The following is a 24610-nucleotide window of genomic DNA, read 5'->3' as shown; positions in this document are numbered from 1 at the left end:
GTGTTTTAATGCATTTAATAGCAGTATTTTAACAAGTATTTCGTAATATTTTAGCATTTTGTATTTTGTAGTGTTCGTCTGTGTATTTTGTAGTATTTTAATGTGCTTCAATAGTATTTTCAACTGCAGTATTTTTACAGCGTGTAACTGGAGAGTTTTCAGGAGACGCCCAGTGGAATAGCCCTTCCGCGTATGACGTCATATGTGGTCAAGGTTTCAGAGCACAAAAATAAACTAACGGAAGCGGACTTTCAAAATAAAAATTAATAAAACTAAGTGAATCTGTGTGATTTATTTAACGCATTCCTGTATTTTATTATATGAATTCAACTTGCCTGTGTTCACAGCTTCTTTAGACGTCACTAAAGTGTCGTCACTAAAGGTGTCGTTTTATAGGTTTGTTTGCCCTAGAGCTACTGCGGTGCTTTAATTGTGAAGCGCCACAGCGGAAGTGCCGTCCTCGCGCTCCCTACCTTGACGCAGCGGGGCTCAGGTCGGTCCGCGAGCTGACGGCAAGAACCGGGATCGAACCTACTCCTGTGACGTCACCATGGCTGCTCAGGTAAGACCATCGCCTGCACGCGTACCTATCTGCGGTGACCTCTGACCCCGCGGCTGGCTCCAATCAGCGCGCTGAACCGAACCGGATTCGGGGAGCAACAGAACGGCGGGGACACACCTGAGACACGGCAGGTGTCAGCAGACAGGTGCAGCGAGCGGCACGAGGAGAGGAGGGGGACACAGGGGAGACACGGGGGAGACAAGGGGGGAGGGAAGAGCGGCAGGCACGGCTTGTACAGCCGTGGGGAGAACTGCCAACATCCAGTTGGGAAAATAGGAACGCACAGGCTGTTGCTGCGCATGTGCGGGAACACCAGCCCACGTTTAAAAGTTGTCGGAGAAGCTCAGAGGAGGGTCAAAAGTCACAGACCTGCTGCTGAGGAGAGATCGATGAGAGTTATTGATCCCTGCGATGATCAGTGAGGTCTGCAGGCGATATATCAGAAACTTTAGATTGTGAGGACGAACTCAGAGATTGTCAGTGTGAGGAGGTCTCCTGTTTCCCACAGCACAGTCCTCTGACACCAGTGGCGGTCCTAGCCTGTTTGGCGCCCCGGGCGAACACTCCCTCTGGCGCCCCCCCACATACACAAAAAACATATTAAGGATTATACATTACGATAAAACTGTTGTCGAAACATACTGAATTTTGCCAGAGAAACACACATATGAAGAGAGAGAGAGAGAGTATGCATTGTATGCAAACGGCTACCAAACAGTCATCATAATTCGTCATACAATGAGAACAGGACAAATCAACAATTGACAATTAATATTAAAACCTGTAACATAATGTACTGTTTGGAGTTTAGTATTTTTACCATTTCTTCTTGGAGCAACTGTAATCCACATAATTTCTTTAGGGATTAATAAAGTATTCTGATTCTGATTGTTTCAGGATGACCTGCCATTATCCAATCACACATCTGCTTACCTGCATCTGTTGCTCGTTTCTCCTCCTCTTCTTTTTTATTTTTTCTAAACTGAGCTCCTGATGGCTTTGAACTTTTCTTGTCCACCTTACATTGGTTTTAATTTTGCACTCCGGTATGAACACAAATCCCCCATATCGAGGATCACCACAACATGATCTAACAGACCTACACCTTAGTTCACAGATTCGCCCGTATCTAAAACCGCTACTGTCTGACAGTCAGAGAACTCATCGCTTATTGATTTATTTAAAATAACGCTGGCATGCCTGGGTGTGAGATATCAGCTGTGCTGCAGACGGAGAGCTGAAGCTCATAAAGACCTCAGATTGTTTTTAAACTTGACTCTAAGCGCTTCATGATATGAATGTACCTGCCCATCACCCAAACACCTGGATGTTGTCCACGCTTCAGGTTTATTACTGGCTGTGGAAATCACGTGGCTCACTGTTCTCTGCGTGTTGCTGCGGATGTTCCCATTGGCTGGTACTTGTCTATGAAGCCCTGCTTGGCCTGCTTTCCTCTTACCTTCGTGTTTATATGTGTAACAACCAACACGGCCTTCGCATTCACAGCATCATCCAAATGATCGCCCTGGGAATCGGACAAAATCAGGATTTCAAATGTGCTGCTGGTGTTTCCAGGAATAATCAAATTGACACATCTGTACTTGTTTGTACTTGATGTCTCGTTACCTGTTGTGTCTGTTGCACCTTTGCTGGTGTGTTGGGAATGAGAGCCTGGATGAATAAATCAATCAGACATCTCATGTTTACTCTGATGGTTTCACTGAAGGACGGCGTCCTGATCGGGGATCAGTGATGCGAGGGATGAAACCATGGTAACAGTTTAACAATGAGGGAGACGTGGTGACAGGTCTGCAGCCTCCACCATCACGCTTGGGGCAGAGACTGAGCTGTGGGCGTGGGTGGTGCTGCAGGAAGTGATGGTGTGTTGGAGTGAAACAGACCTGAGGGTGATGGGGACCGTCGTTGTCCTCAGGTGGGGGCGTGGCAATGGAAAACTCACATGATCATTTCTACTGTAAGTAGAAAGAAGTTGTAATATAACAATCACAATTACTCTAATCAGTGAGAGAGTTTGTGACAGTCTCCACAGAGTAAACTTTTATATGACTGACTTGCAACGACGTAGCGCTCCTGCATCAGCGTTAGTCCTGAACTCAAATATAACTTCAAATTATTTTGTGACTGTTCGGCTCTGCAGACGTGTTTGTCAATGCGACAAGCAGAAATCATATTTGTGTTCATGAATAAACGTGTGGAGGCAGGAGACGACGTTTCATCGCTGCACATGGAAATGTCTCTGTGTGAGCTTCTCTGGAAAGAAAAACCCAGAAAGCCTGGAAGTTCCTGATATGTGGATGTCAGGAAGTACTGTGGTCCAACAGGAAGTCAGGTTCGAGAGTTTGTAGTTTCACTGACATCCAGACGTTTCCTCTGAGCCCAAACCAGAGCTGGTTCCTCTGACTGCCCCTAAACTTTAGTTTGTACCAGTCTGAGCTCTGTGCGTGTGTGTGCGTGTGTGTGTGCGCGCACGCGTGCGTGTGTTTGTGTGTGTGTGTGTGTGTGTGTGCATGCTTGTGTGCATGCTTGTGTGCATGTGTGTTTGTGCGTGTGTGTTTGTGTGTGTGTGTGCGTGTGTGTGCATGTGTGTGTGCGCTCTCCAGGCTCTGGTTCTGTACGACTTCACAGCGGAGCCAGGAAACAACGAGCTGTCGGTGAGAGAGGGGGAGACCATCACTGTGACAGACCAGGTAAACACAGGTGTTTACACTGCACACACTGCAAAGGAAACACGGCTCCACCCCCTCACGTGTCCCTGTTCTTCAGACTGTGGGTGGAGGCTGGATCCAGGCCCAGAACTCCAGCGGACAAACCGGCCTTGTACCTGAGGGATATTTACAGGTGAGCGCTGTGACATTATTTCATGTCGTGTCAACACAAAGAGGCACAGATCAGCGAATTTCACCTTCATCAGTGTCACACACTCTGTCCAACACTTACCTTTGAGTTTAGTTTTTATTATTATTTGACTGTTTGTTTGAATTCAGCTCAGTTTCAGTGAGATTCCAGAACAGAGGCCAGAAAATCAGTATTTCAGTGAAAACAAGCAGCTGACTCACAGGCTGATAGACGTCCAAACATCAATAAATACGTCCATCAGGGCTTCATTGGGCAAACTGCAATCATTTATTTTACCAAACCGACAGAGACTAAAACCGAGGATATTTCATCTTTATTTGATTTCAAGTTCACAAAGGCACAAACACTTCACAGAGATACTGAAAATCACAGCACAGAGTGATAAACCCACCATGGAGACCACTGGACCACACAGTGTAACCTCTGCAGTGCTCTAGAATAACTTTTTGCCACGGTTGCACTGGTGTGCCTGACTTTTTTTCTTAGGCGCACCAGCACAAAAGTTAGGCGCACCCAAATTTTTCAACCGCATCACTTAACACCGCAGTTTTACATGTGCACTTTTTTGGGGGCGGAAATTGCTGTCCATACAGACAATATTGATTTGTAAACGATTAACTAACAATCTTGTCAACACAAAGTTCTTTATTTGGAGCACAGTTCTACCAGAAAGATAAGTTAGTGAAAAAGTGCTTGTGCTTGAAGTGCTTCGGCACTCTTTGGTAATATTATAGGCAATGTTAAACCTAATCATCACATCGGCTCCTCTGACGACCTGTTTGCTGCTGCCTGCTGCTGAAAGGCAGTGGGGAGAGGGGACACTTGGGCAGTGCATTTATTGCAGCATATAATGTGTTTTCTGGATACACTGTGTGCTTTTTCAGCGTTCAAAGATTGATGGCTCCATTTCAGAGCACTGGCTATGAATTTCAGACGGATCAGGCCTTAACAAAACATGTATCAATAGTTCTTTTCATCTTTTCTTATTCAATTCAATTCAGTTTTATTTATATAGCACCAAATCACAACAACAGTCGCCTCAAGGCGCTTTATATTGTACAGTAGATCGTACAATTATAGATACAGAGAAAAACCCAACAATCATATGAGCAAGCACTTTGGCGACAGTGGGAAGGAAAAACTCCCTTTTAACAGGAAGAAACCTCCGGCAGAACAAGGCTCAGGGAGGGGCGGGGCCATCTGCTGCGACGAGTTGGGGTGAGAGAAGGAAGACAGGATAAAGACATGCTGTGGAAGAGAGACAGAGGTTAATAACAGATATGATTCAGTGCAGAGAGGTCTGTTAATACATAGTGAGTGAGAAAGGTGACTTGAAAGGAAAAACTCAGTGCATCATGGGAATCCCCGGCAGCCTACATCTATTGCAGCATAACTAAGGGAGGATCCAGGGTCACCTGGTCCAGCCCTAACTATATGCTTTAGCAAAGAGGAAAGTTTGAAGCCTAATCTTAAAAGTAGAGACAGTGTCTGTCTCCTGAATCCAAACTGGAAGCTGGTTCCACAGAAGAGGGGCCTGAAAACTGAAGGCTCTGCCTCCCATTCTACTTTTAAATACTCTAGGAACAACAAGTAGGCCTGCAGAGCGAGAGCGAAGTGCTCTAATAGGGTGATATGGTACTACAAGGTCATTAAGATAGTAAGAATCTGGTTAGATACCATATTTCTAAGATCAGTATTGAACAGCAGAAATTAAGCTTTCTTGTCCAAGGTCATTTAAGTTCAAAAAAAAAAAAAAGAGTGGCCGACAGCGCTGTAAACAACGGTAGACTGGTGGGCAATAAGTGAATGAATAATGCAGAAAGGAGAGACTTTTAGATGGGAAACTGTACTTAAAGTACAGACAGAGAGAGAGAGCTGTGCATGAAGTGTGACTTTATCGTGGTGGAAGCAAAACAGCAAACGTAAGAGGGAATTAATGATGACATTTATCAAATGTGAAGCATAGTTTGGATCTTCTTTTGCTGCTGGTTCAGCGAATTTTGGTTAGAGAGAGACAAAACCTGCACCTCAGAATCTAGCTCAAAAAAGATGTAAACACAAAGCACGGACCCGCCGACACATCAGAGTCAGTGAGCTGTCGGCTTTCAGCTCCAGAATACATTTATATTTCAATCAGGATTTAATTAATCGATACCGCTTTATTCAAGCTACTCACCTCTCTGTCCGTCTGCACTTTCAAACCCCTGACTATCTCTGATTGGTTCAGACCACGATAGGGGCATAATGCGTGTCTGTTGTTGACCACACGGAGATCTTCAGAGTTGCCGAGGCTTTTTTTTGTTCGTACTCGAACAGTTGGTCAAACTGGTGTGACCCAAGATTTTTTTTAGTCGCACAATTGAAAAATTTGGTTGCATTTGCGATCGTCTGCAGGAACATCTGTTTGTTAAAGATGTTGTCATGTTTCAGATCAGAAACACTGGTGGTGTTGGAGGAGGCGGCGACCTGAGCTCGGGGGGCGGGGCTTTTGTCAGTCACACACAGGGATGGGACAGTCGAGGATACAATCCCACACAGCACGGTAACATACGCTTGTTTCAGCTCATTTTCAAGTATAGTGTGTTACTGTGAGGAAAAAGGTTTTACATCAGGAATGTCGAGCAGTGTCCCTATCAGCTGTTCAGGATGATGACGGCGAGTGGGACGACGAATGGGATGACCAGTCGGTGAGCAGTTACCATGACAACAACCAACCGGAAGGGGAGGCCGGAGCCTCAGGACGAAGCGCCCATGGACCCAGTGTTAAGATCTCCCTCAATAAGTACATATGTTTCTGAAATATGCAAATATAACAGACGACTCACAGTAGAGCTAAAAGTAGAGTCCAGTAGATGTCGGTCCATAGAGCAAAGTAAACACTGGTAGGAGTCATTAGATGTCAGTCACAGTGGTTAGCAGTTGGTAGATTCCTGTAGAAGACAGTAGAGCTTACTAAACATCAGTTGAGTTCAGTAGATGTCAGTAGATGTCAGTAGTGATGGTAAACCCTAGTAGATTTCAGTGGAAGGGAGTGAATGTTGGTAGTTGTTAGATATTATTAAAAATTAATGGAAGCAGATGTCAGTGGAAGTTGGCAGAATTTGGTAGATGTCAGTAGAAATCAGTAGAAATGAGTAGATGTCAGTATAATTCGGTAGATGTCAGTAGAAATCAGTAGAAACGAGTAGAAGACAGTGATGCCTTCTTGTCTTTAGGTTCTCGTTCTCCAAAGGTCCGAGTCCAGAAGTCTTTATGTTAGCCCGACCTCCGGCTGACAGCAGAGAGAGGCTTCCTGTCTACGTGAGTCGAACATTTTTCTCTTGGTTAATGATGTGTGGTGTTGATTGCTCTGATTGGCTCTTGGTCCTCGTCCGATCAGATGGGAGAAGTAGGTCCCGTCTGGCTGTACCCGACGTCTCCTCTGGACTGTGTGATTGCTGATCCAAAGAAAGAGTCCAAAATGTACGGACTGAAGAGCTTCATCGAGTACCAGATAACACCCAATGTGAGCTTAGTAGCACTTTTTTTTAAAACTTGCTTTTGGTTGATTTTTATTTTTAGGTTTTAGCTTCTGTGAAGCACTTTGTGATTTTTATCTTGAAAGGTGCTATATAAATAAAATTTTACTTACTTACTTTACTTACTCTGTAGTACTTAGTAGTACTTGCAGTATCACTGGGTATCAATCTCTGACTTCTCCCTCTTCCTCCAGACAACCAACAGCCCTGTCAATCATCGCTACAAGCACTTTGATTGGCTGTATGAGCGTCTGCTGGAGAAGTTTGGGTCCATACTGCCCATCCCCTCACTGCCTGACAAACAGGTGACAGGTGAGCCATCGCCATAGCTACCCTGTATGACCCAGCAAACACCTTTGACCTTACCAGTCTCACCCGTGCTTGTAGGCAGGTTTGATGATGACTTCATTAGGATGAGGATGGAGGGTCTGCAGGCCTGGATGACTCGGATGTGTCGGCACCCCATCGTCTCTCAGAGTGAAGTCTTTCAGCTCTTCCTCACCCACAGAGATGAGAAGGTAGGTGAAGCTCCACCTCCTGCTTTACATCTTTCAGGTACTCAATGATGGGTTTTAGTGTGCTCTGTAATGTCTGTCCTCTTACCATTGCTGGTATGGATTCCAAAATAAAAAATAAAAAAAATAAATAAAGTGTGCGTATGTATGTACATATATGTACTTGTGTGTGTAGATATATATGTATGTATATGTATGTGTGTTTGTTACTTGTAGTTATTACTACCTGTTACCTGTGGTAATGCAATTTATAATTTATATATTCTGTATTCAGTTATGAAGGCTCTAATTGTTGGTTGCGAGCTGCCGCTTAGATGCTTGTATGTGCCCGGAGCTGTTGATGGGTCTGTATGCAATGATGGGCGTAGCTGCGGGAAGTTTATTGTTTTTTTTGTTGATGAGTGAGTATAGGGGTGGGATTTAATACGTTTTCTTTGTCCCACTCCTTTTTCAGGCAATTTTTGTTTTTTGTTTTGTGTATTTTATGTTCAATATAGGTATTTGTTGTGCCTGAAAATGAATAAATAAATGAATGAATGAATGAAAACCTGAGAACCTGCTGTCTAAGCCTCTGGGATGTACTTTTTGTTTACTCACAAACAAATGAAAGACTACAAACACAAACCAGAAGGCTTCAGGTACAGAACAGACCCCACCCATAGGTTATAAATGTTTGTATGGTCTTTTATGGAGATTATGTTTGAGCCAGTCAGGTGTGATGATATCTGATGCTGCTTGCTGATTGGCTAAGGCTGTTTGTTGTTGTTTCAGGAGTGGAAGGCGGGGAAGAGGAAGGCAGAGAAAGACGAGACGGTGGGTCCAATGATGTTCAGTTTGGTTGAACCTGAAGCTGCAGAGCTCGATGTCATCCAGGTGTAAGTCACTCAGTCTGCTCGTAAAGGCCTATACCCTGGGTTTGGTCTGTCAGGCTACCTCTGATTGGTTCGCTCATTAGGGTCGTCTAACTTGTGTCTGTCAAATGTCACATGACCAGTCATCAGGCGTCAATCCCTTTTTTAGCTGTAGCTCACTGGGAGTGCCACAGGGCGGTGTACTGGGCCCATTACTGTTCCTTATTATAAATGTACTTTCACTGTTCTTCCATCAAACAGCAGCTCAGTTTCACATGTTTTTACCTGTGGCTTTTTACCTTTGTGTGACCTCTGAGTGTGTGTGCAGTGAACAGAGGTGTGAACACTACAGCCGCTTTACAAAGTCCATGGATGACGGCATCAGAGAGCTGCTGAACGTCGGGCACGCGCACTGGAAACGCTGCACCGGACGTCAGTGCATACATTTAAAGTTATTCCGTGTACATGTACACAGAATACTTACAGCTGTGATTGGGTGGTAATGTGTTCATCTGTTTTTAACCAGCGCTTCCTAAAGAGTATGAGCGCATCGGCCAAGCCTTCAGAAACCTGTCAACTGTATTCATCACCAGCAAATATCCAGGTGAGCGAGGGAGGAGTGTGGGGGTGGAGGGTGGAGGAGGGAGGATGGAAGATAGAAGGATGGAAGGAGGGAGGAGGGTAGGATAGAAGGAGGGAGGAGGGTAGGATAGAAGGAGGGAGGATGGAAGGAGGGAGGAGGGTAGGATAGAAGGAGGGAGGATGGAAGGAGGCAGGAGGGGAGGATGGAAGGAGGATGAAAGGAGGGAGGGAGGAAGGAAGGAGGGAATGATGGAAGGAGGGAGGATAGAGGGATAGGAAGAAGAGTGGAAGGATGGAGGAAGGAACGAGTGAGGAAGGATGAAAGGAAGGAGGATGGAAGGATAGAAGTAGGTAGGAATGAAGGATTGACGGTGGAAGGACTGAGGAAGGATAGAAAGATAGAAAGAGGGAGGATGGAAGTATAGAAGAAAGGAGGGAGGAAGAGAGGAAGGATGAAAGGAAGGAGGATGGAAGGATAGAAGTAGGTAGGAAAGAAGGAGGGAGGGTGGAAGGACTGAGGAAGGATGGAAAGACAGAAAGAGGGAGGATGGAAGTATAGAAGAAAGGAGGGAGGAAGAGAGGGAGGATGGAAGGAGGGTGGATGGAAGGAGGGAGGGTGGATGGAAGGAGGGAGGAAGGATGGAAAGATAATCACAATGCAGGGACTCCAGCAACACTTAAACAGGAACAACTTTATTGACTAACCAACGGTTTTGTTTACATTCTCGGAGGACTTGAAGCTCTCCCGCGGTGCATTCAGGGACTCTGAGCTCAGTGTGTTCTTTCTGAACCATTTTCCTTAAAGCTGGTTTCCATTGTGAAATACGTAAATATCCAGTAAACATCTATTATGTGGTATAAGTACAGACTTTTAAGTGTCTGCGATGCAGGCGAGGCGACGTTGACCGACGCTCTGACGGCTGCTGGAAAAACCTACGAGGAGATTGCTGAGGTCGTCGCCCAGCAGGTAAAAACACACACACCTATGTATAAATACACAGTATACTGTGTTTTCTCAGTCTTACAATAATATTTGTTTATTCTCTTACTGCATTCTTTGTTGTGTTGATGTTTCCAGCCTCAGAAGGACCTCCACTTCCTGTTGGAGACTAACAGCGAGTACAAAGGGTTGCTGGCATGTTTTCCAGACATCATCGCTGTACACAAGGTACAGCAGAACTACTGTGTGTAGTGACTATACTACACACAGTACTGCTACACATAACTGCAGGTGCACACAGAGAATGTCTGAAAACATGAGACAATAAAACAGACTGAAGCTGGAAACTGAGGCTTTTATTTTGGAGGTTTTTATTCAATCGCTGTCAGAGCAACATTAATTGGGGAATGGGAGGGGCTCCAGATGTGCTGAGGAGGGCGTGGTCTCACCTGTGTGTGTGTGTTTGTGTTTCAGGCTGCTGCAGATAAAGTGAAGGAAGGTGATCGTTTGGTTTCTGCAGGAAAAATGAACAACAGCGACAGGAAGTGCATGAACCAGCGGCTCAGCTGCATGAGCTACGCCCTGCAGGGTAACAGCACACACAGACACACACACACACACCACCCAAAAATCCCAGCAAACCCAAAGGTCAAAGTAATCTCTTTGATAAAGTTATCAGCCCCTGGTGAAATTTAAAGCTGTCATGCTTTTAGCAGAGCGATGGATTTTCTGCGCAGTGTTTCTGAACATGCTTGTTTTATTTAAAAAGCATAAATCTGTTTACAAACAATGACAGAATAATTTCAGAGAGACAAACATGACCACAGTCAGTTTGTCCTCCTGAAGAACTGAGCTTGTCATTGACTCACAGCTTGGACCTGCTGTGCAATGACCTGTGTTCACTCTGTAACACTCAAAGATGTTAAATTAAGACCAAACCAAGGAATTTCTCCAGTTTACAGTTGGTATAAACACATCTGTGAGGGTTTGATCTGAGAAAGCAGCGTCCCAAATCCAAAGACACTTTATAAATCACTTCAGACCTGAGGAGAAGAGTGAAAGTTATCACAGTGTCTCCAAGTGTGGACAACAGGAGTGAGGAGAAACTCAGAGAGAACCACGACGATCCTGCTGAGGAACATGCTGCAGGAGACCAGAATGGGCGTTACCACCACCCACTCAGAGCCCCAACTTTAATCTTTGGCCTGAGCCGAAGACCAAGATCCCCATCAGGACACATCACATCTGGAGGAGCTTCAGAAGAAGGAGAAGGGGCCGCGGTCACTCAGGAGACAGAGACACACAGCTGACCTTTAGCATCACAGGATCATTCAGGGACTTCATGCAACCCTTCAAAATAAAACTGTCTTGCTCTGTCTGACAGCAGAGTAGACGGTCACATGTACAAACCCTGTGAGGGTGTTTCCTGCTCAGCTCGTCTCGTCAGACACTCAGCTTTAGTGACCTGCTGCCTTTTCATGATGTCATCGCGTTACCTCATCACCGGCCATAGTTTCAGCTGTTTCTGTTTCACAAGTAAAAAAAAAAAAAAAAAAAAAGGTAAATGTCATTTGTATAGTGCTTTATTCAGTCCCTAAGGACCCCAAAGCGCTTTACACTACATTCAGTCATCCACCTATCCACACACAGGTGATGGCAGCTACATTGTAGCCACAGCCGCCCTGGGGCGCACTGACAGAGGCGAGGCTGCCGGACACAGGCGCTACCGGGCCCTCTGACCACCAGCAGTAGGCAAACATAGGGTTAGTATCTTGCCCAAGGATATTTGACATGCAGCCAGGAGGCAGCCTGGGATCGAACCACCGACCTTCTGATTAGTGGCTGACCTGCTGTGCCACCTGAGCTGCAGCCACCACCTACATACCACATGTGTATGAAGAGATGATAATGTTGGGTTCATGTCAATTCCACCAAAATAAAAATCCAAGAACGACTGATCTAAGAACTAAATAATAAAGTAAATAAAATGATACCACAATAGTATAAAGTTAATGTTTGTATGTGTAATAAATAAAAAAATGTCCAAGGGTAACTCGCCGCTGTCTGCTCTCCTCCAGCTGAGATGAACCATTTCCATAGCAACCGTATCTACGACTACAACCGAGTGATGCAGCTTTACCTGGAGCAGCAGGTCACCTTCTACCAGCAGGTGAGCGCCAGGCGGGAGGCGGGGTGGGCGGAGTCTGGTTGCGTGTTTAGGTCTGTGATGTCGTCTCCTATCTGCTCTCTGATTGGTCAGATCGCAGATAAGCTGAGAGAAGCTCTGAGCCAGTTCACCACGCTGTGAGGACGCCGCCGCCACCATGTGATGTCACATGTGACATCACAGCCTGAGTCACTGTTAACAAAATAAAAGCCTCATAATCTTTATAGTGTAAATGTTGATATGATAATGATTAATGATGAGTTTCCTTCTTTTTCTGCTTTATTTAAAAACTTTTTAACAGTTGATTTTACACGTTTAATAAAACTTTCTACGCCTCCACCTGGCTCTACCTCATCTTTATTGATATTATCAGTAGCAATTATTTTACTGTGACAGTGCAGAAAACTTGTTTAAATGTGTGCGGGATAAGCTGCTCACTTTCCATCGAAACTGTAAAACAGGGAAGGTTTTTTTCAGCTGCAGATCTGTTCAGGCTGAACATCATGATTATTGACCCTGACTCAGGAAGCTGCAGGAACACTGGCTATATCTCAGTTCAGGGTCTGCAGCCTTAGAGTACGCAGCCTTAACAGTCCACAAGGGCCGCGTACTCAAAGACCGCTAAGGCCAGAAGTGCGAGGCTTGTAAAATTGGAAGTTATTTATATTTCCTATCACCTTATACCTTCACTCAAAGACCAGTATCTGTGACAGTGTATATATAGATGTATTATATATGAGAGACAAATATTGTTCTTTTAATATGTTGGCATTACTAAATTTGGCTCAATGCTTACATACATGTGTATGCCTCTGTCAGTGCGCCTCAGGGCAGCTGTGGCTACAATGTAGCTGCCATCGCCAGTGTGTGAATGTGTGTGTGAATGGGTGAATGACTGAATGTAGTGTGAAGCGCTTTGGGGTCCTTAGGGACTAGAAAAGCGCTATACAAATGCAGGCCATTTACCATTTTATGTGTAAAAAGAAAATGTACGAGCTGTGATAACTGTGTCTGATAGAATGAAGAGTAGACTGATATATGAAATATTCCTTTATTGGGTGAGAAAATCAGACCATGTCATAACTGCTTTAAGTCATACAGAATAGACATCAGAGCCTTAAACAGGCTGACTTCTGCTTAAAGTTCCCGGAGGTACTTGATTCAGTCCACAGGATCGGACAACGACGTGAGTCCTCTTCTGTGCCATTGCCCAGTGCCATAATCTTGCAATTTACCATGAGACACTTTCGAGTCATCACCTGAAAGGCGTTGAAGGGATCTGACTACCTGAAGACAAGGAAGCTCCATTTCGAAGAAGATCTCTCTCCTGAGAACCGAGAGAGATGCAACCACTTATGGCCACAGGTGGAGAAAGCACATAAGGAGGGGGAAATTGTCTACTTCGTCGGAGCCCGTGCTTTCGTGAACAGAAAAGAAATTCACTGAAATCCCTTTCAGTCCTGTTTGTGGATGTGCCTCAAGGTCTCTTTTCCTTATTGTTCTAAAGACTTATAATAAGCTGTTGTTGCTAAAAACGTTTTTGAAGCACTTTTTTAGACAGAGTAGTTCTGTTCTCTCTGAAGCTTACACACTCTTCTCAGGGTAAAAAGTTAATTTACTTTTCAAAGTTTCATCTCTATCCTTTAATTCTTTAAATGCTCGAGGACTAAGGGACAATACCAAAAGGAAGGCTCTGTTTTTATATGCTAAACGTTTGAATACTGACTTTTGTCTCATACAAGTATCCCATTCTGAACCTAAGGACGCTAACTTCTGGAAATCCCAATGGGGTGAAGATTTATGGATGTCTCATGGCACCAACCATCCAGCGGGAACTGATTCTGAAACATAAGTTTAAGGAAAAAATATATCTTCAGAAACTGATCCGAAAGAGGACATTTTATTTTGCTGATGATCAGACCCTTTTACTGGGAAACATTTATGGCTACAATAACAAACAGGAGAATACTGACCTAATACTTATAGTAAATGAAAAGAAATCAGTCTTTAATGAGTAAATTTGCTAATCCAAAGATTATATTAGGAGGGGACTGGAATCATTCACTCAATACCATGATAGGTAGATGGCCGAGTAAAAGTCAGGAAAGTAGCAATTATATGATGGATTTTATAAAGGAAAGAGACCTAATTGATAACTGGAGACTTAAAACTCCAACAATTAAGGAATTTTCATGAAAAAATAGATCAAGTTTCTTACAGTCTCGTATTGATTATTGGTTAATTTCTGATCCTTTATCCAAATATGTTTCTATATTAAAAATGTTGCCAACACCCTTAACAGATCATAAAACTACCGTCTAAAAGAGTGAAATCATATTGAGAGTTAAATAATTCTCTTATACTGAATGATTCTTTGGTAAAGGAAATTAAAACAAAAATAGATGAGTATTGGAAAAGGCATGTGTTGAAAATGCTTTTAGTAAAAATTGGGAGTTCATGAAATTTGAATTGACATCTCTCTTAATGAGAAGAGGAGCTGAAATAGTTAAAAATAGAAAAAAAGAAGAGTTGGAAATAACTTCTGAAATTATGGCTTTGTCAAGATCACCTGATAATTTATCTGAAGATAACAGGAACAGACTTCAAATTTTACATTAAATTAGAAAATATATATATTTAAAAGGCAAAAGGTACCTTTGTGAGAAGGAAATGGGTCTAAGAGGGAGAACAAAAACTCCAGCTATTTTTTCAAATTAGAAAAACATCACAACACACTTGGCACCATGACTAAACTGTGTTCAGATGGGTCATCACACAAGACCCTCAAGTGATTACCAAGACTTGTGAACTTTTTTATAAAACTTTAAATAAATCAATTTTTTCTACAGAAGTCATGAACATTTTTTATGATTCCTTAGGTAATATTAAAACAATTATTGACAATAATAAAACTATGTCTGATGCCCTCATCACAGCAACTTAATAAGAGTCCAGGGAATGACGGGTGGACTTGTGAATTTTACAAATTATTTTTAAAGGACTTCTCACGCTTTTACATAAAGTATATATTGAAAGCATTGCTAATGAAAAAGTCCCTCCTTCCTTGATTCAGGGACTAATTACTTTGATTTCCAAGCCTCAAAAAGACGTCCTTTTGATAGAAATTTGGACCTATTTCACTGCTCAATAATGATCATAAAATAATTGCTATGTCTGGTTAAAAAATTAAAATGTGCACTTAATGATATTATTGATGAAACACATTCTGGTTTTATGACTGGGCAGACACATAACAAACAACATAATAATTAATATTTTTGGTCATTCAGGTTTAATCACAGATAATAGTTTCATTCTTTTTTTGGATTTTTATAAAGTTTTCAACTCCATTGAACATGAATTCATGTTCAGCGCACTTGATATTTTTGGTTTTGGAAATATGTTTAAAAAATCCATTCAAACTTTATATGCAGATGCAAAAAGCTCAATCAAACTCCTGTATGGTACAACGAAGAGATTTGATATCAACCGTGGGATCCGTCAAGGTTGTCCGATTTCGGCATATCTTTTCCTTCTTCCTATGCAGACTTTCTATTCATTTTAAAAACAGCAGTGTAATGTTGCTGGCAGAACTTTATCTATTACTCAACTAGCGGATGACACAATACTTTTTTAAAAGGATAAATCTCAAATTGGTGAAGCTCTCAAAGTCATCAAAAATTTCTCAATAGCCTCTGGTCTCCAACGCAACATTCCAAAATGTGATCTTTTCACAGTTAAATGCTGCACAGATACTATTATATCAGGTGTTCCTGTTAAAGATAAGGCTAAATATCTTGGTATTATCATTCAAAAAGACCAAGATGCTAGATTATCTGAACATTTAGTCCCTCATAACTTCAATATAACAAAGATTTAATCTTTGGCTTCAAAGGGATTTATCCATCAGTGGAAGATCCTTGGTAGCCAAAGTTGAAGGCCTTTCCAGACTTTCCCTTTCCCTGATGTTAAATATGGACTTTTTTTTTAAGGTACCTGGTTTGTTTTCTCCCTGTAAACACACAGGACTGATCACACCTGTGGTTCAGGTAAATACCTGAGTGATGACATGTTTCTGAGTCTCAGGTGAGTGTGAGGGAGCTCTGCTGCCCTCTAGTGACTGTTCACCGGGAACACATGGGCGGTGATTTATTTAAACTTTATTTAAAAAGTGAGTGCCAGCAGACACTGATAAACATAGTTGTTAACAGGATGTCTCATCAATATCAACATGAATCGTCATTGTTGTGTCCTTGAAGATAAAACAGGAAACCCACAGTTGGATCTCTGTGACCCAGACTTATGTATGTTGATCTTTCTGGTTGTCGTGACTGTATTTCTTCTACGTTTAGTGTTTGTATTTTCTGCTTTTAGGTTTGTTATGTAATCTTTAGGTTTATGTCATCATGTCTGCCATCTTTACTGCCTCCTGTGTTTCTCGTGTTTGATGTTCCCTCTCTGTCTCTCCTGACCAGACTTCATGAGGGTGGTCTGAGGGCCCGACATCCTCTAGTGCAGTGGTGTCAAAAGTAGTCCTTTTGCACCATGACAAGCTGTGACATGCATCAAATGACTGAACTACCATTCAGCATGCAGGCAAGTTCTATAGCAGGTATGTCCAACTCCAGGTCCCAAGGGTCGGCATCCTGCAGGTTTTAGATGTGTCCTGTTCTTCCAACACAGCTGATTTAAAGGGCTAAATGACCATTTCAACATGTCTTGAAGTAATGAACTAATCACTTAGGTGGTCTATCTAAAACCTGCTGGACACCAGTCCTCGGGGCCTGGAGTTCCCACCCCTGTTCTACAGAGTCTTGCAAATGACCTACTAATTTTATTCAGGTGTGTTGCAGCAGGAACAGGTAAAAGTTTCGAGGGCTGGAGTTTGACCCCTGTGCTCACTGCCCGGCACCATGGAGCCTGACTGGCATTTGCCATAGAATACCAGAATTATTATAATTTTACTTTACTACAGTCTATTTTAACCTGGTGCTATGATGCACTGAGGAATGTGAATCTTATGTGTGTGTGAACATAACCCGATTATTAAAGCTTTAGTGTTGTCTGTGCCTTCTGTTTTTCAATTCATTCTTCATGAATTAATCCGATCCTTGTAAAAAGAAAACATGAATATTCTGCTTTCTGCTCTGTATAGGGTTGCCAACTCCCTGAAAAATAAATAAGGGACACCTCGTGGCCAGGGCCGGGCGACCCAGTTGTCTTCACCCTTCCCAGTGTGGTGAATTTTCTAGCTCTTTTTTTGTGTGTGAAATTATTTTTTTAACCCTTTGACTTGAATTTGATTTAAGTAGATGTGTATTCTTTGTGATATGAACACATGTGAAACAAATGATCATTTAGCCATTTATTTTTAGCTCAAAATGACAACATTAACACATAAAACAGGTCTCTTTCTTAAACAGAAGCCTGTCATGCTTAACTTTTGAGAATATAAGTAAATCTTTCTTTAAAAGAACTCTGTCCTGCTTAACTTAAAATAATAGAAAACAATAGAAAGAAAAACATTCTTGTAACAGTGCACATTTAGTGCATTTAGTACAATTGGCTTCAGCTGAGGTATTATTTCAGCTTTTCTAAAGCTAATCAGCTGCTCCCGTTTGTAAACCCGCTTGTTCCCATGATTACGCATCTTAACTCATCATCATTATTCATCTATGTATTACTTTTATGTATTAGTCATCTATTTGTTGTAATCATCTATCCTTGCAGTCGTTTATTACACAAAATAAATTATATTATCACACTTCTGGCCACATAGCGCTGATATTCACTGCACATGCCCATATTAACTTTTTCCAGCCAGGTGTTTTCCTTTTCCCATTCTTCCCTTTCTCTGAGGGGAACAAACATTGCTGCTCTAACGCTGGGCTCACACTGTGCGGTTTTAGGCCCATTTTGAGCCGATTTTTGAGTGATCGGACCGATTTTGGCCTTCATCGTGTAGTATACGTGGGGTAACGAGAAGTGATTAACACCTCACGACCAGCTCCCGATCATCAATCGCTCGTGAGGGTCTCACCACAGCCGCTCACACTGCTCGCGCGCAAACACGTAAACGTTGGTGTAAAAGACGGAGCAGCACGGCTGTGCAGCGTGTGATCTGGACACAAGCGATGGAGGCACAACTTGTAGAACTTTGAAAAGCTCATCCGAGCCTTTTCGATGTGGCCTCACAAAATTATCACGACCACAACAACCGTGAAAATAGTTGGATTTACATGCTGCTCAGTCACAGCTGCCTGATCATGTTTTTCATTAGCAATTTAGCAAAGTTGATGGTGGTGGTGTGTCTGTGTGAGTGAGAGACAGAGAGAGCGAGCGACAGATTTTCTGTTATAACCTTAATTTTATGGACGCACAGTGTGAGCACTCAGGTCGCATCAGAGCATCGGGCGGTATAGTGTGAGACCTGCATCGTGACCTACCAACGTCTAACCCCTGCGAGTCAATCGTGCAGTTTGAGCAGGAGCTGAATAACGTGACTGAAAAAATCGCACAGTGTCTGCCCAGCTTTAGGTGTACTGTCGTCCGAGACTTGCACCGCAGTGACGGCGTTTGTTTCCCTGTTGGCCATGCTTCTTGTTGTGGTCATCTGTTGTCTTCCGGTATTTTCTCCGTAAGCGACCTTTCCTCGACCAATGAGATGAGCGGTAATCTGAATTGTCATACTCGAATTGTCATAAGTGTGCTGTCAGCTCATTGGTCACAAAGCAGGAGAGGGGCTGGGAATTATGTTTTCAAACAAAGCGTTAATTCCATAAACATTTATAGACTACTTTTGATTCTCACTGTATTACGGGACAAAGTGCGTCCCTTATTAGCTCAATACGGGACGTGTACTTTTGTTTCTAAATATGGGACGATTCCGTATTTTAAGGGACGGTTGGCAACCCTAGCTCTGTAGGTCCTCACCTCTGCTGACCAGGAACACCACAAGGCCTAAGATGTGATCTTCTGGACATGTGATCATGTTAATGTGGTTCAGGTCTTCACACACTGAGAACATCCTCTGTCTGATATACATGCTGGTATCACATGATTCATACCTGTGGACCGTAACATCGATGTTGTCTTTTACTACAATATACCAGACGTACCGGGCGATGGAAGCTCTGCTCTTATTTACTTGTTGCCATGGTGAATCCAGGTACCAGAGCTCCATTGAGGTGTAAATTCCAGTTTTCTTTATTCAGGTGGGTTGTTGTGATGTCTGCTAGCAGATGGAAAGTCTAGAACAGAGGAAGTTGCTCATTTTATTTCTACAGGACTGTTTAACTGCTGTGCGAAGCCTTGTGGACTGAACACAGTCATCTGGTTTGTTTTGTGTGCAGTGTGAACTTATTTCAGGTGTATTGTATGTTTGTATAGTCCATTCACTGCTGAACTGAAGTCTAGTTTCCTTTTTTTCTCTTGGACTTTAAAGGAAGGACGGATGAGCAGCATGAAGATCAGAGTTTTGACCTGCTGTGAGACGATCACTGAGGTTTTACTGCATCGTTCTTAACCTGCATCAGGTCAGAAAATGATGTGAGGGGAGATTGTCACATCTTGCAGGAGCTTTCCTCTCCTCAGGAGCTCTCTCTGCAGGAGGGGGAGATACAGGAGAGGTGGAGGAAGATCTCAGCCTGGGTGTTATGTAGTCTGGAAGATGAGTGGATGGTGGGGTGGGTGCAGTTTTCTCTGTGGTGGGGTTGGGTGGACTGTCCTGGGCTCTGTGGGGCCGGGAGGCGCTGCTGCACTGGGCCCCGGTCTGGATGGGCCTGGGCCCCCTTTCCCTGGCGGGTCGCGGAGTATGGGGGTGCCTACTGGGGTCAGCGGGGGAGCTGGCCCCAGGGAGGGGTCACTTGCCCCTCCCTTCCTTCCCTCCCCATCTCCAGCTGCCTCCCTCTTCCCGCTCCACCACAACCACCCACACATGCAGGACCTTGGAGTAGGGGTATGTCACCAGGGTGCAGAGGAGGCTACCCCCCCCCTCTGTCCCCTTCTGGCTGCCTCTGCCTCAATTTTATCCCACAACTTAGACATTCACATTACTCACACTCTCATTACACATACATATAGGATCTTGGGGGTGGGCACGATACACGGAATCCAAAGTACCATCAGGGTGTACACCCCACCCCTGGCGTCGTTGCCCACCTCTCAATGTTAAATACACGTAGACATTGAGGGCTAGCAGGAGGGACCATGCGCTTACCTGCTGCTCTCTGGCAGGTAGCTCCATGCCCTCCTGGGTTTTAAATGCACCTTAGAACACACATGCATCAACACTACAATGAGCGGGTGGAGGGAGGTTTGGAGTCTTCTCTCACCCCCGTTCTCTGCGACCTGCTGGAGCGGGGGGGCTAGGAGGAGGAGTTGGCCGTCCGACTGCGGTCTGGAGTGTGGGGCCTCCCTGCTGCTGCGGAGTCGGGGCGGTCTGCCTCCCCCCACCGCAGGGAGAAGGGTAACACCACCTGGGTCTGGGTGCAGTTCCCCCCTCCAGGTGCAAGGGTACCTAGACCCGGTTTGTAGAGTACGCTTGGGGAGTGTGATCGTGTGTACAGCGTCTCTTTATGTCTGTCTCCACGTTGGTTGAGTGTGGAGTAAGTGCATATGAGAGCATGAGGGTGGGAATGGATGTTTGTATATGTGTGTGCCTGTATTTCTGTGTCTATATGTCAGGTTGGGTGTCAGGCGCCACCTCTCTGGGGACACCTCAGGCCCTCCAAGGTTTGGAGGCCTATCTCCCCCTACCACCACTTCCCCTGCCAGTGGCGGACCCCCTCAGACATCGGTGCGTTGGTGGTTCTTTGTGTCCGGGGATGGGCGTCCAGGTACACAACGGCTCACTCCTTGGCGGCCGCTTATCGGGGCCTGGAGCCTGGGGCTCGCTCGGGCCACTTCGGAGGTGGGGTGCCCCCGGCCTCTCGGCCTGGGGCTCGGTCACTCAGGCACGGCTGGCTGCCGGCGGAGCTCACGGGCGCGTCACTGCAACTCCCCCTGGCTTCTGCTCCGCGGCTGCTGAGTGAGCCCTCATCTGGGACTCTCCTCAGCTCTTTCTGGGACAGTGGCGCGGCTGCCCCTCTGTTGGTCTTCCTTGGTCTCTTGTGTTCTGGGGGCCTCTGGATGTCTGGAGTTTTGATCTCCTCCATTCCTGCTTCATGCCTTGGAGGACGGGGCTGTGGCCCCCCCACACCCTCTAGCAGATCATTACATGAAGGAACCTTTTAAAAAAAACAAGCGCGTCCATGCTCACAGGTGTACACACGGGTGATCACACCCACAAACTACACCTTTTTGGCTCCTACCTCAAAGCACACTGTGTTCTGTTGATCTTATGTGCTGCACAATAATGTTTAACATTTAGTATTTACTGTCATATTCCCATATATCATTGTGATGTTGTTTATTCTATTACTCTTGTTCTCTTCTGCTTGTTTTCTTTTTTCTTTCTCAGCAGGTGATCCAGGTGATTGATATATGCATTTTTTTTTTCTCTGCCAGTTCTGTTGGTTTTTGTCTTTTGCCCTTCTCCCCCGTCCCTCTTCTCAGCTGTTTCTCTTTCCCTCTTTCTTTCTCCCCTTCTTTCCCCCAGTCAAGTCTGTCCTGTATTCAGTAAGTGAAAATAAAATAAACAATAAAAGGTGAATCAAATGGACCATTACGGCAAGGCTGGGATGGTCAATTTGGTAAAGTAAATCCGTTGGGCATCTTTCTTTGCCTTTAGACAACAATTCTGATGGCAAAAGAGCCAAACGGGACAGGCAAGCAAAAAAAAAGAAAAAAAGAAAATAAAGTATCTGAATTTCAGGAGCCGGACCACGCCTCCGAACTTATCTATGTTCCAGCAAATCTACAAGATGTTCGTTCTCGTTTACGTGAACGTTATGTGTTTCTTTAAAGGCCTAAGATGTTTCTAAGTTACAAATCTTGCATAGATTATTATGCTATTTTAATATAAATAAAAACAAATAACTCAAATGTTTTTGTCTCCTAAAGAGATTTGTGCCTATGGTAATGAATACTCGAATCACACTGTTGTGAGATCCTGGTTCCAGATTCACTTTTGACTTCTAGAGCTAAGCATGGACAAGCATCAGTTTACATCAGTGAACTTACATCAATGCACTCAAAGCAGATCCCTGAGGTCATGTGATCAGGACCCGCTGGCTGTGCAAAATACAAGGCTGAGGATGAAAGGAGACTTTTTTCTGTCTTTATTTTAGCATTTCATTGTAAAGGACTGTAATATTATTCTTATCTTGAATAAAATTGTATTTACTTTATTTACAAAAAAAAAGAAAAAGAAAGAAAATGATGTGAGACCTGATTAAATTTAAAGCCGTGACAGTTTCTCCCGCTCATCATTATCCACTCATTTTTTCCCACGGGACATTAAATATGGACTTTTTTAAATGGACTCTGGTTTGTGTTTCAGCCCGTAAACACACAGGACTGATCACACCTGCGGTTCAGTTAAATATCTGAGTGATAATGTGTTTCTGAGGCTGTGTCCCAATCCAGCAACCGCACGCTTTGGAGTATGCATTTTGAGACCTATTATACACAGCGTCGCAACGACGGCTGTCCCAATCCGAAGTGTACTTCAAATGCATACTCCAAATGCGCTGTCGATTTCCCCAAATTTGAAGTGTGGGCCGGTGCACGCTTAGTGGTACCATATATCCCACAATTCATAGCGCGGCGGGGGGTGTGGATAATTTTGCCAAAAAATACGGCAGACGGCTGAAGCGGAGCGGCCGAAGAGTGAACTTTCAAAAGTAAGTACTGAATATTATGTCACTTATTTATGTCGGCAAAGTTATGTGACATTAGTGACGTTTGTACTAACTTGGTTTTAAAGCCTTTAAAATTTACGCCGTTCAATAGTCGACCTTAATCTTACAGAGAATGTGATGATTTTGTGGATAATTAAAGTCAGTCATATATCCACAAACACAACAAGCTGAAAGTCAGTGATGCTGCTCGGTTTGCAGTCCTGAACATCACGGCACAAGCAGGATCCACTGCACTGTTAATGTGAGCTATGTTATATTGCTGCCTCTGTTTGGTGGTGTCGAGCCAAACGCACTTTAACGTGTGTTTGAACGAGCTGACGGTTCACTCGTTAAGCTGAAAGAAAGATGCTTTAATCACAGCAGTCACACATGTGTCCACTGCACCATCTGGAACTCTTCTTGTTTACACTCGTAATAACACAAACACTAAATCCTGCTTCTCTGGTGTTGTTGTGTAGCAGTGTGTACACCTGAGACTGTCACCTGTCTGTCTGTCCTGCACTCTCTCTCTGTTTCTTTCTCTCTGATTGTGTAATAAAAGTATGAACATGTGTTTATAAGTTACACTTGTGTCTGAATCCTGCAGCTTATCACACATTTCATTTCCATGTGTGACGACTGCAAGTGTCCAGAGTGAGGACAGACTGAGGGACCCACTGCTGCACATCATCTGTGAGGCTTTGCAGCCCTGATGATCCACCAGGACAAACTCAGCAGTGTGTGAGGAAGAGGAGGAGGAAGAGCCAGCAGCAGCTGACAGATGGAGAGAATAGACAGACTGTTCCCTGTTTGTGAAGGACTGCTAGGAAAGTTTAACAAAACTGTCTGTGCTGAATCAGTCTTATTAGGTAATGTTCAAATAATGTGATCATCCCAGTGTTTTCAGTGTGGGAGAAAGTACTCAGGGCCTTCAGGTTACACACCATGAAAGGCAGAAACAAGTTTAATGTTCAGAAACCTAAAGTCTGTATCAGCAGCAGAATGGAGCTAAAATAAATGTTGGTTTCAGTTCTATGAAGCTTTGAGTATTTTGGATCAGTAGCTGCTGTGTTTGTTGCATCATGTTGCTGTAATTGTTTATATGCTTTATATATTCTGAGCTAAGTTGATCTATAGTGTTACATCATATTCTGTAAGGATGTTATGTGTTTGTAGACTTTCTGCCCAGTTTGACCCATTTAGCAGAAGTCAGCTTGGTTCCACTTGCCTCTTACCCGTGATTGCGTCGCTATGGGATAGACAGCATCCTGACCAACTGTGTCACAGTCTGGTATGAGAACTGCTCTGTTGCTGACCGCAAGGCACTGCAGCGGGTGGTGAAAACTGCCTAACGCATCACAGGGACTCCACTTCCTGCAATTGAGGATGCCCACAAGAAGAGATGTCTACGCCCAGCACGCATCATTCTCAGAGACTCCTCTCATCCTGCCAATAAACTCTTCCAGCTCCTCCCCTCCAAAAGGTGCTACAGGACCTTTCAGGCTAAAACCAGCAGGTTTAGGAGGAGCTTCTTCCCCACAGCTGTCACCCTACTGAAGTCAGTCCCCGCTGAACCTTTCCACCCACACCCCCCTATCCCTCCCAATGACCATGATCATGATAGTGTAGTCTCTGTTACAGTGCATACATGGTTCACTGTTATAGTCCGTTCAGAGTACTATATTCATAGCACTCTGTAGATCTGTTTACCACACACCGGTACAGCTGTATATATGTAGCACATATGTATACTTGCTCTCTGTATAGCAATATAAACATCTTGTGGAATATGAAATAGGACCCAAAATGCAGACTGC

The 24610-nt window shown here is 44.0% G+C and overlaps 1 protein-coding gene across 4 annotated transcripts; it reads left to right on the top strand.

Moving 5' to 3' along the window:
- Positions 1 to 412: 412 nt before the first annotated feature.
- On the top strand, positions 413 to 12351 carry LOC113006710 (sorting nexin-9-like). Of its 4 annotated transcripts, none has more exons than XM_080289370.1 (17): positions 413 to 562; positions 3184 to 3270; positions 3347 to 3421; positions 5870 to 5981; positions 6077 to 6221; positions 6655 to 6739; positions 6819 to 6944; positions 7152 to 7269; positions 7345 to 7475; positions 8244 to 8347; positions 8652 to 8755; positions 8850 to 8927; positions 9796 to 9872; positions 9984 to 10073; positions 10320 to 10434; positions 11924 to 12015; positions 12106 to 12351. In XM_080289370.1, the coding sequence occupies exons 1-17, from the start codon at positions 551 to 553 to the stop codon at positions 12151 to 12153; spliced, it is 1599 nt and encodes a 532-aa protein (XP_080145496.1). In that variant the 5' UTR covers positions 413 to 550; the 3' UTR covers positions 12154 to 12351. The 4 variants fall into 4 exon arrangements, with proteins under 4 accessions (XP_080145496.1, XP_025998624.1, XP_025998625.2 ...); XM_026142839.2 differs by having other exon boundaries at positions 6065 to 6221; XM_026142840.2 differs by lacking the exon at positions 413 to 562 and having other exon boundaries at positions 733 to 3270.
- Positions 12352 to 24610: the final 12259 nt, after the last annotated feature.

Source organism: Astatotilapia calliptera, chromosome 15 (assembly GCF_964374335.1).
Source record: "Astatotilapia calliptera chromosome 15, fAstCal68.1, whole genome shotgun sequence".
In the NCBI taxonomy this organism is placed as follows: Eukaryota; Metazoa; Chordata; class Actinopteri; order Cichliformes; family Cichlidae; genus Astatotilapia; species Astatotilapia calliptera.
This window is presented reverse-complemented; position numbering and strand designations above follow the sequence as displayed.

What these genes read in the sequence shown, in the direction of transcription:
- LOC113006710 (XM_026142838.2), top strand. Translation starts at nt 3,091, where the DNA reads ATGCTTGTGTGCATGCTTGTGTGCATGTGTGTTTGTGCGTGTGTGTTT. An exon ending in ATACAATCCCACACAGCACG is followed by an intron (nt 5,982 to 6,064) that starts GTAACATACGCT and finishes AATGTCGAGCAG; the next exon opens with TGTCCCTATCAGCTGTTCAG. An exon ending in AGGTCACCTTCTACCAGCAG is followed by an intron (nt 12,016 to 12,105) that starts GTGAGCGCCAGG and finishes CTGATTGGTCAG; the next exon opens with ATCGCAGATAAGCTGAGAGA.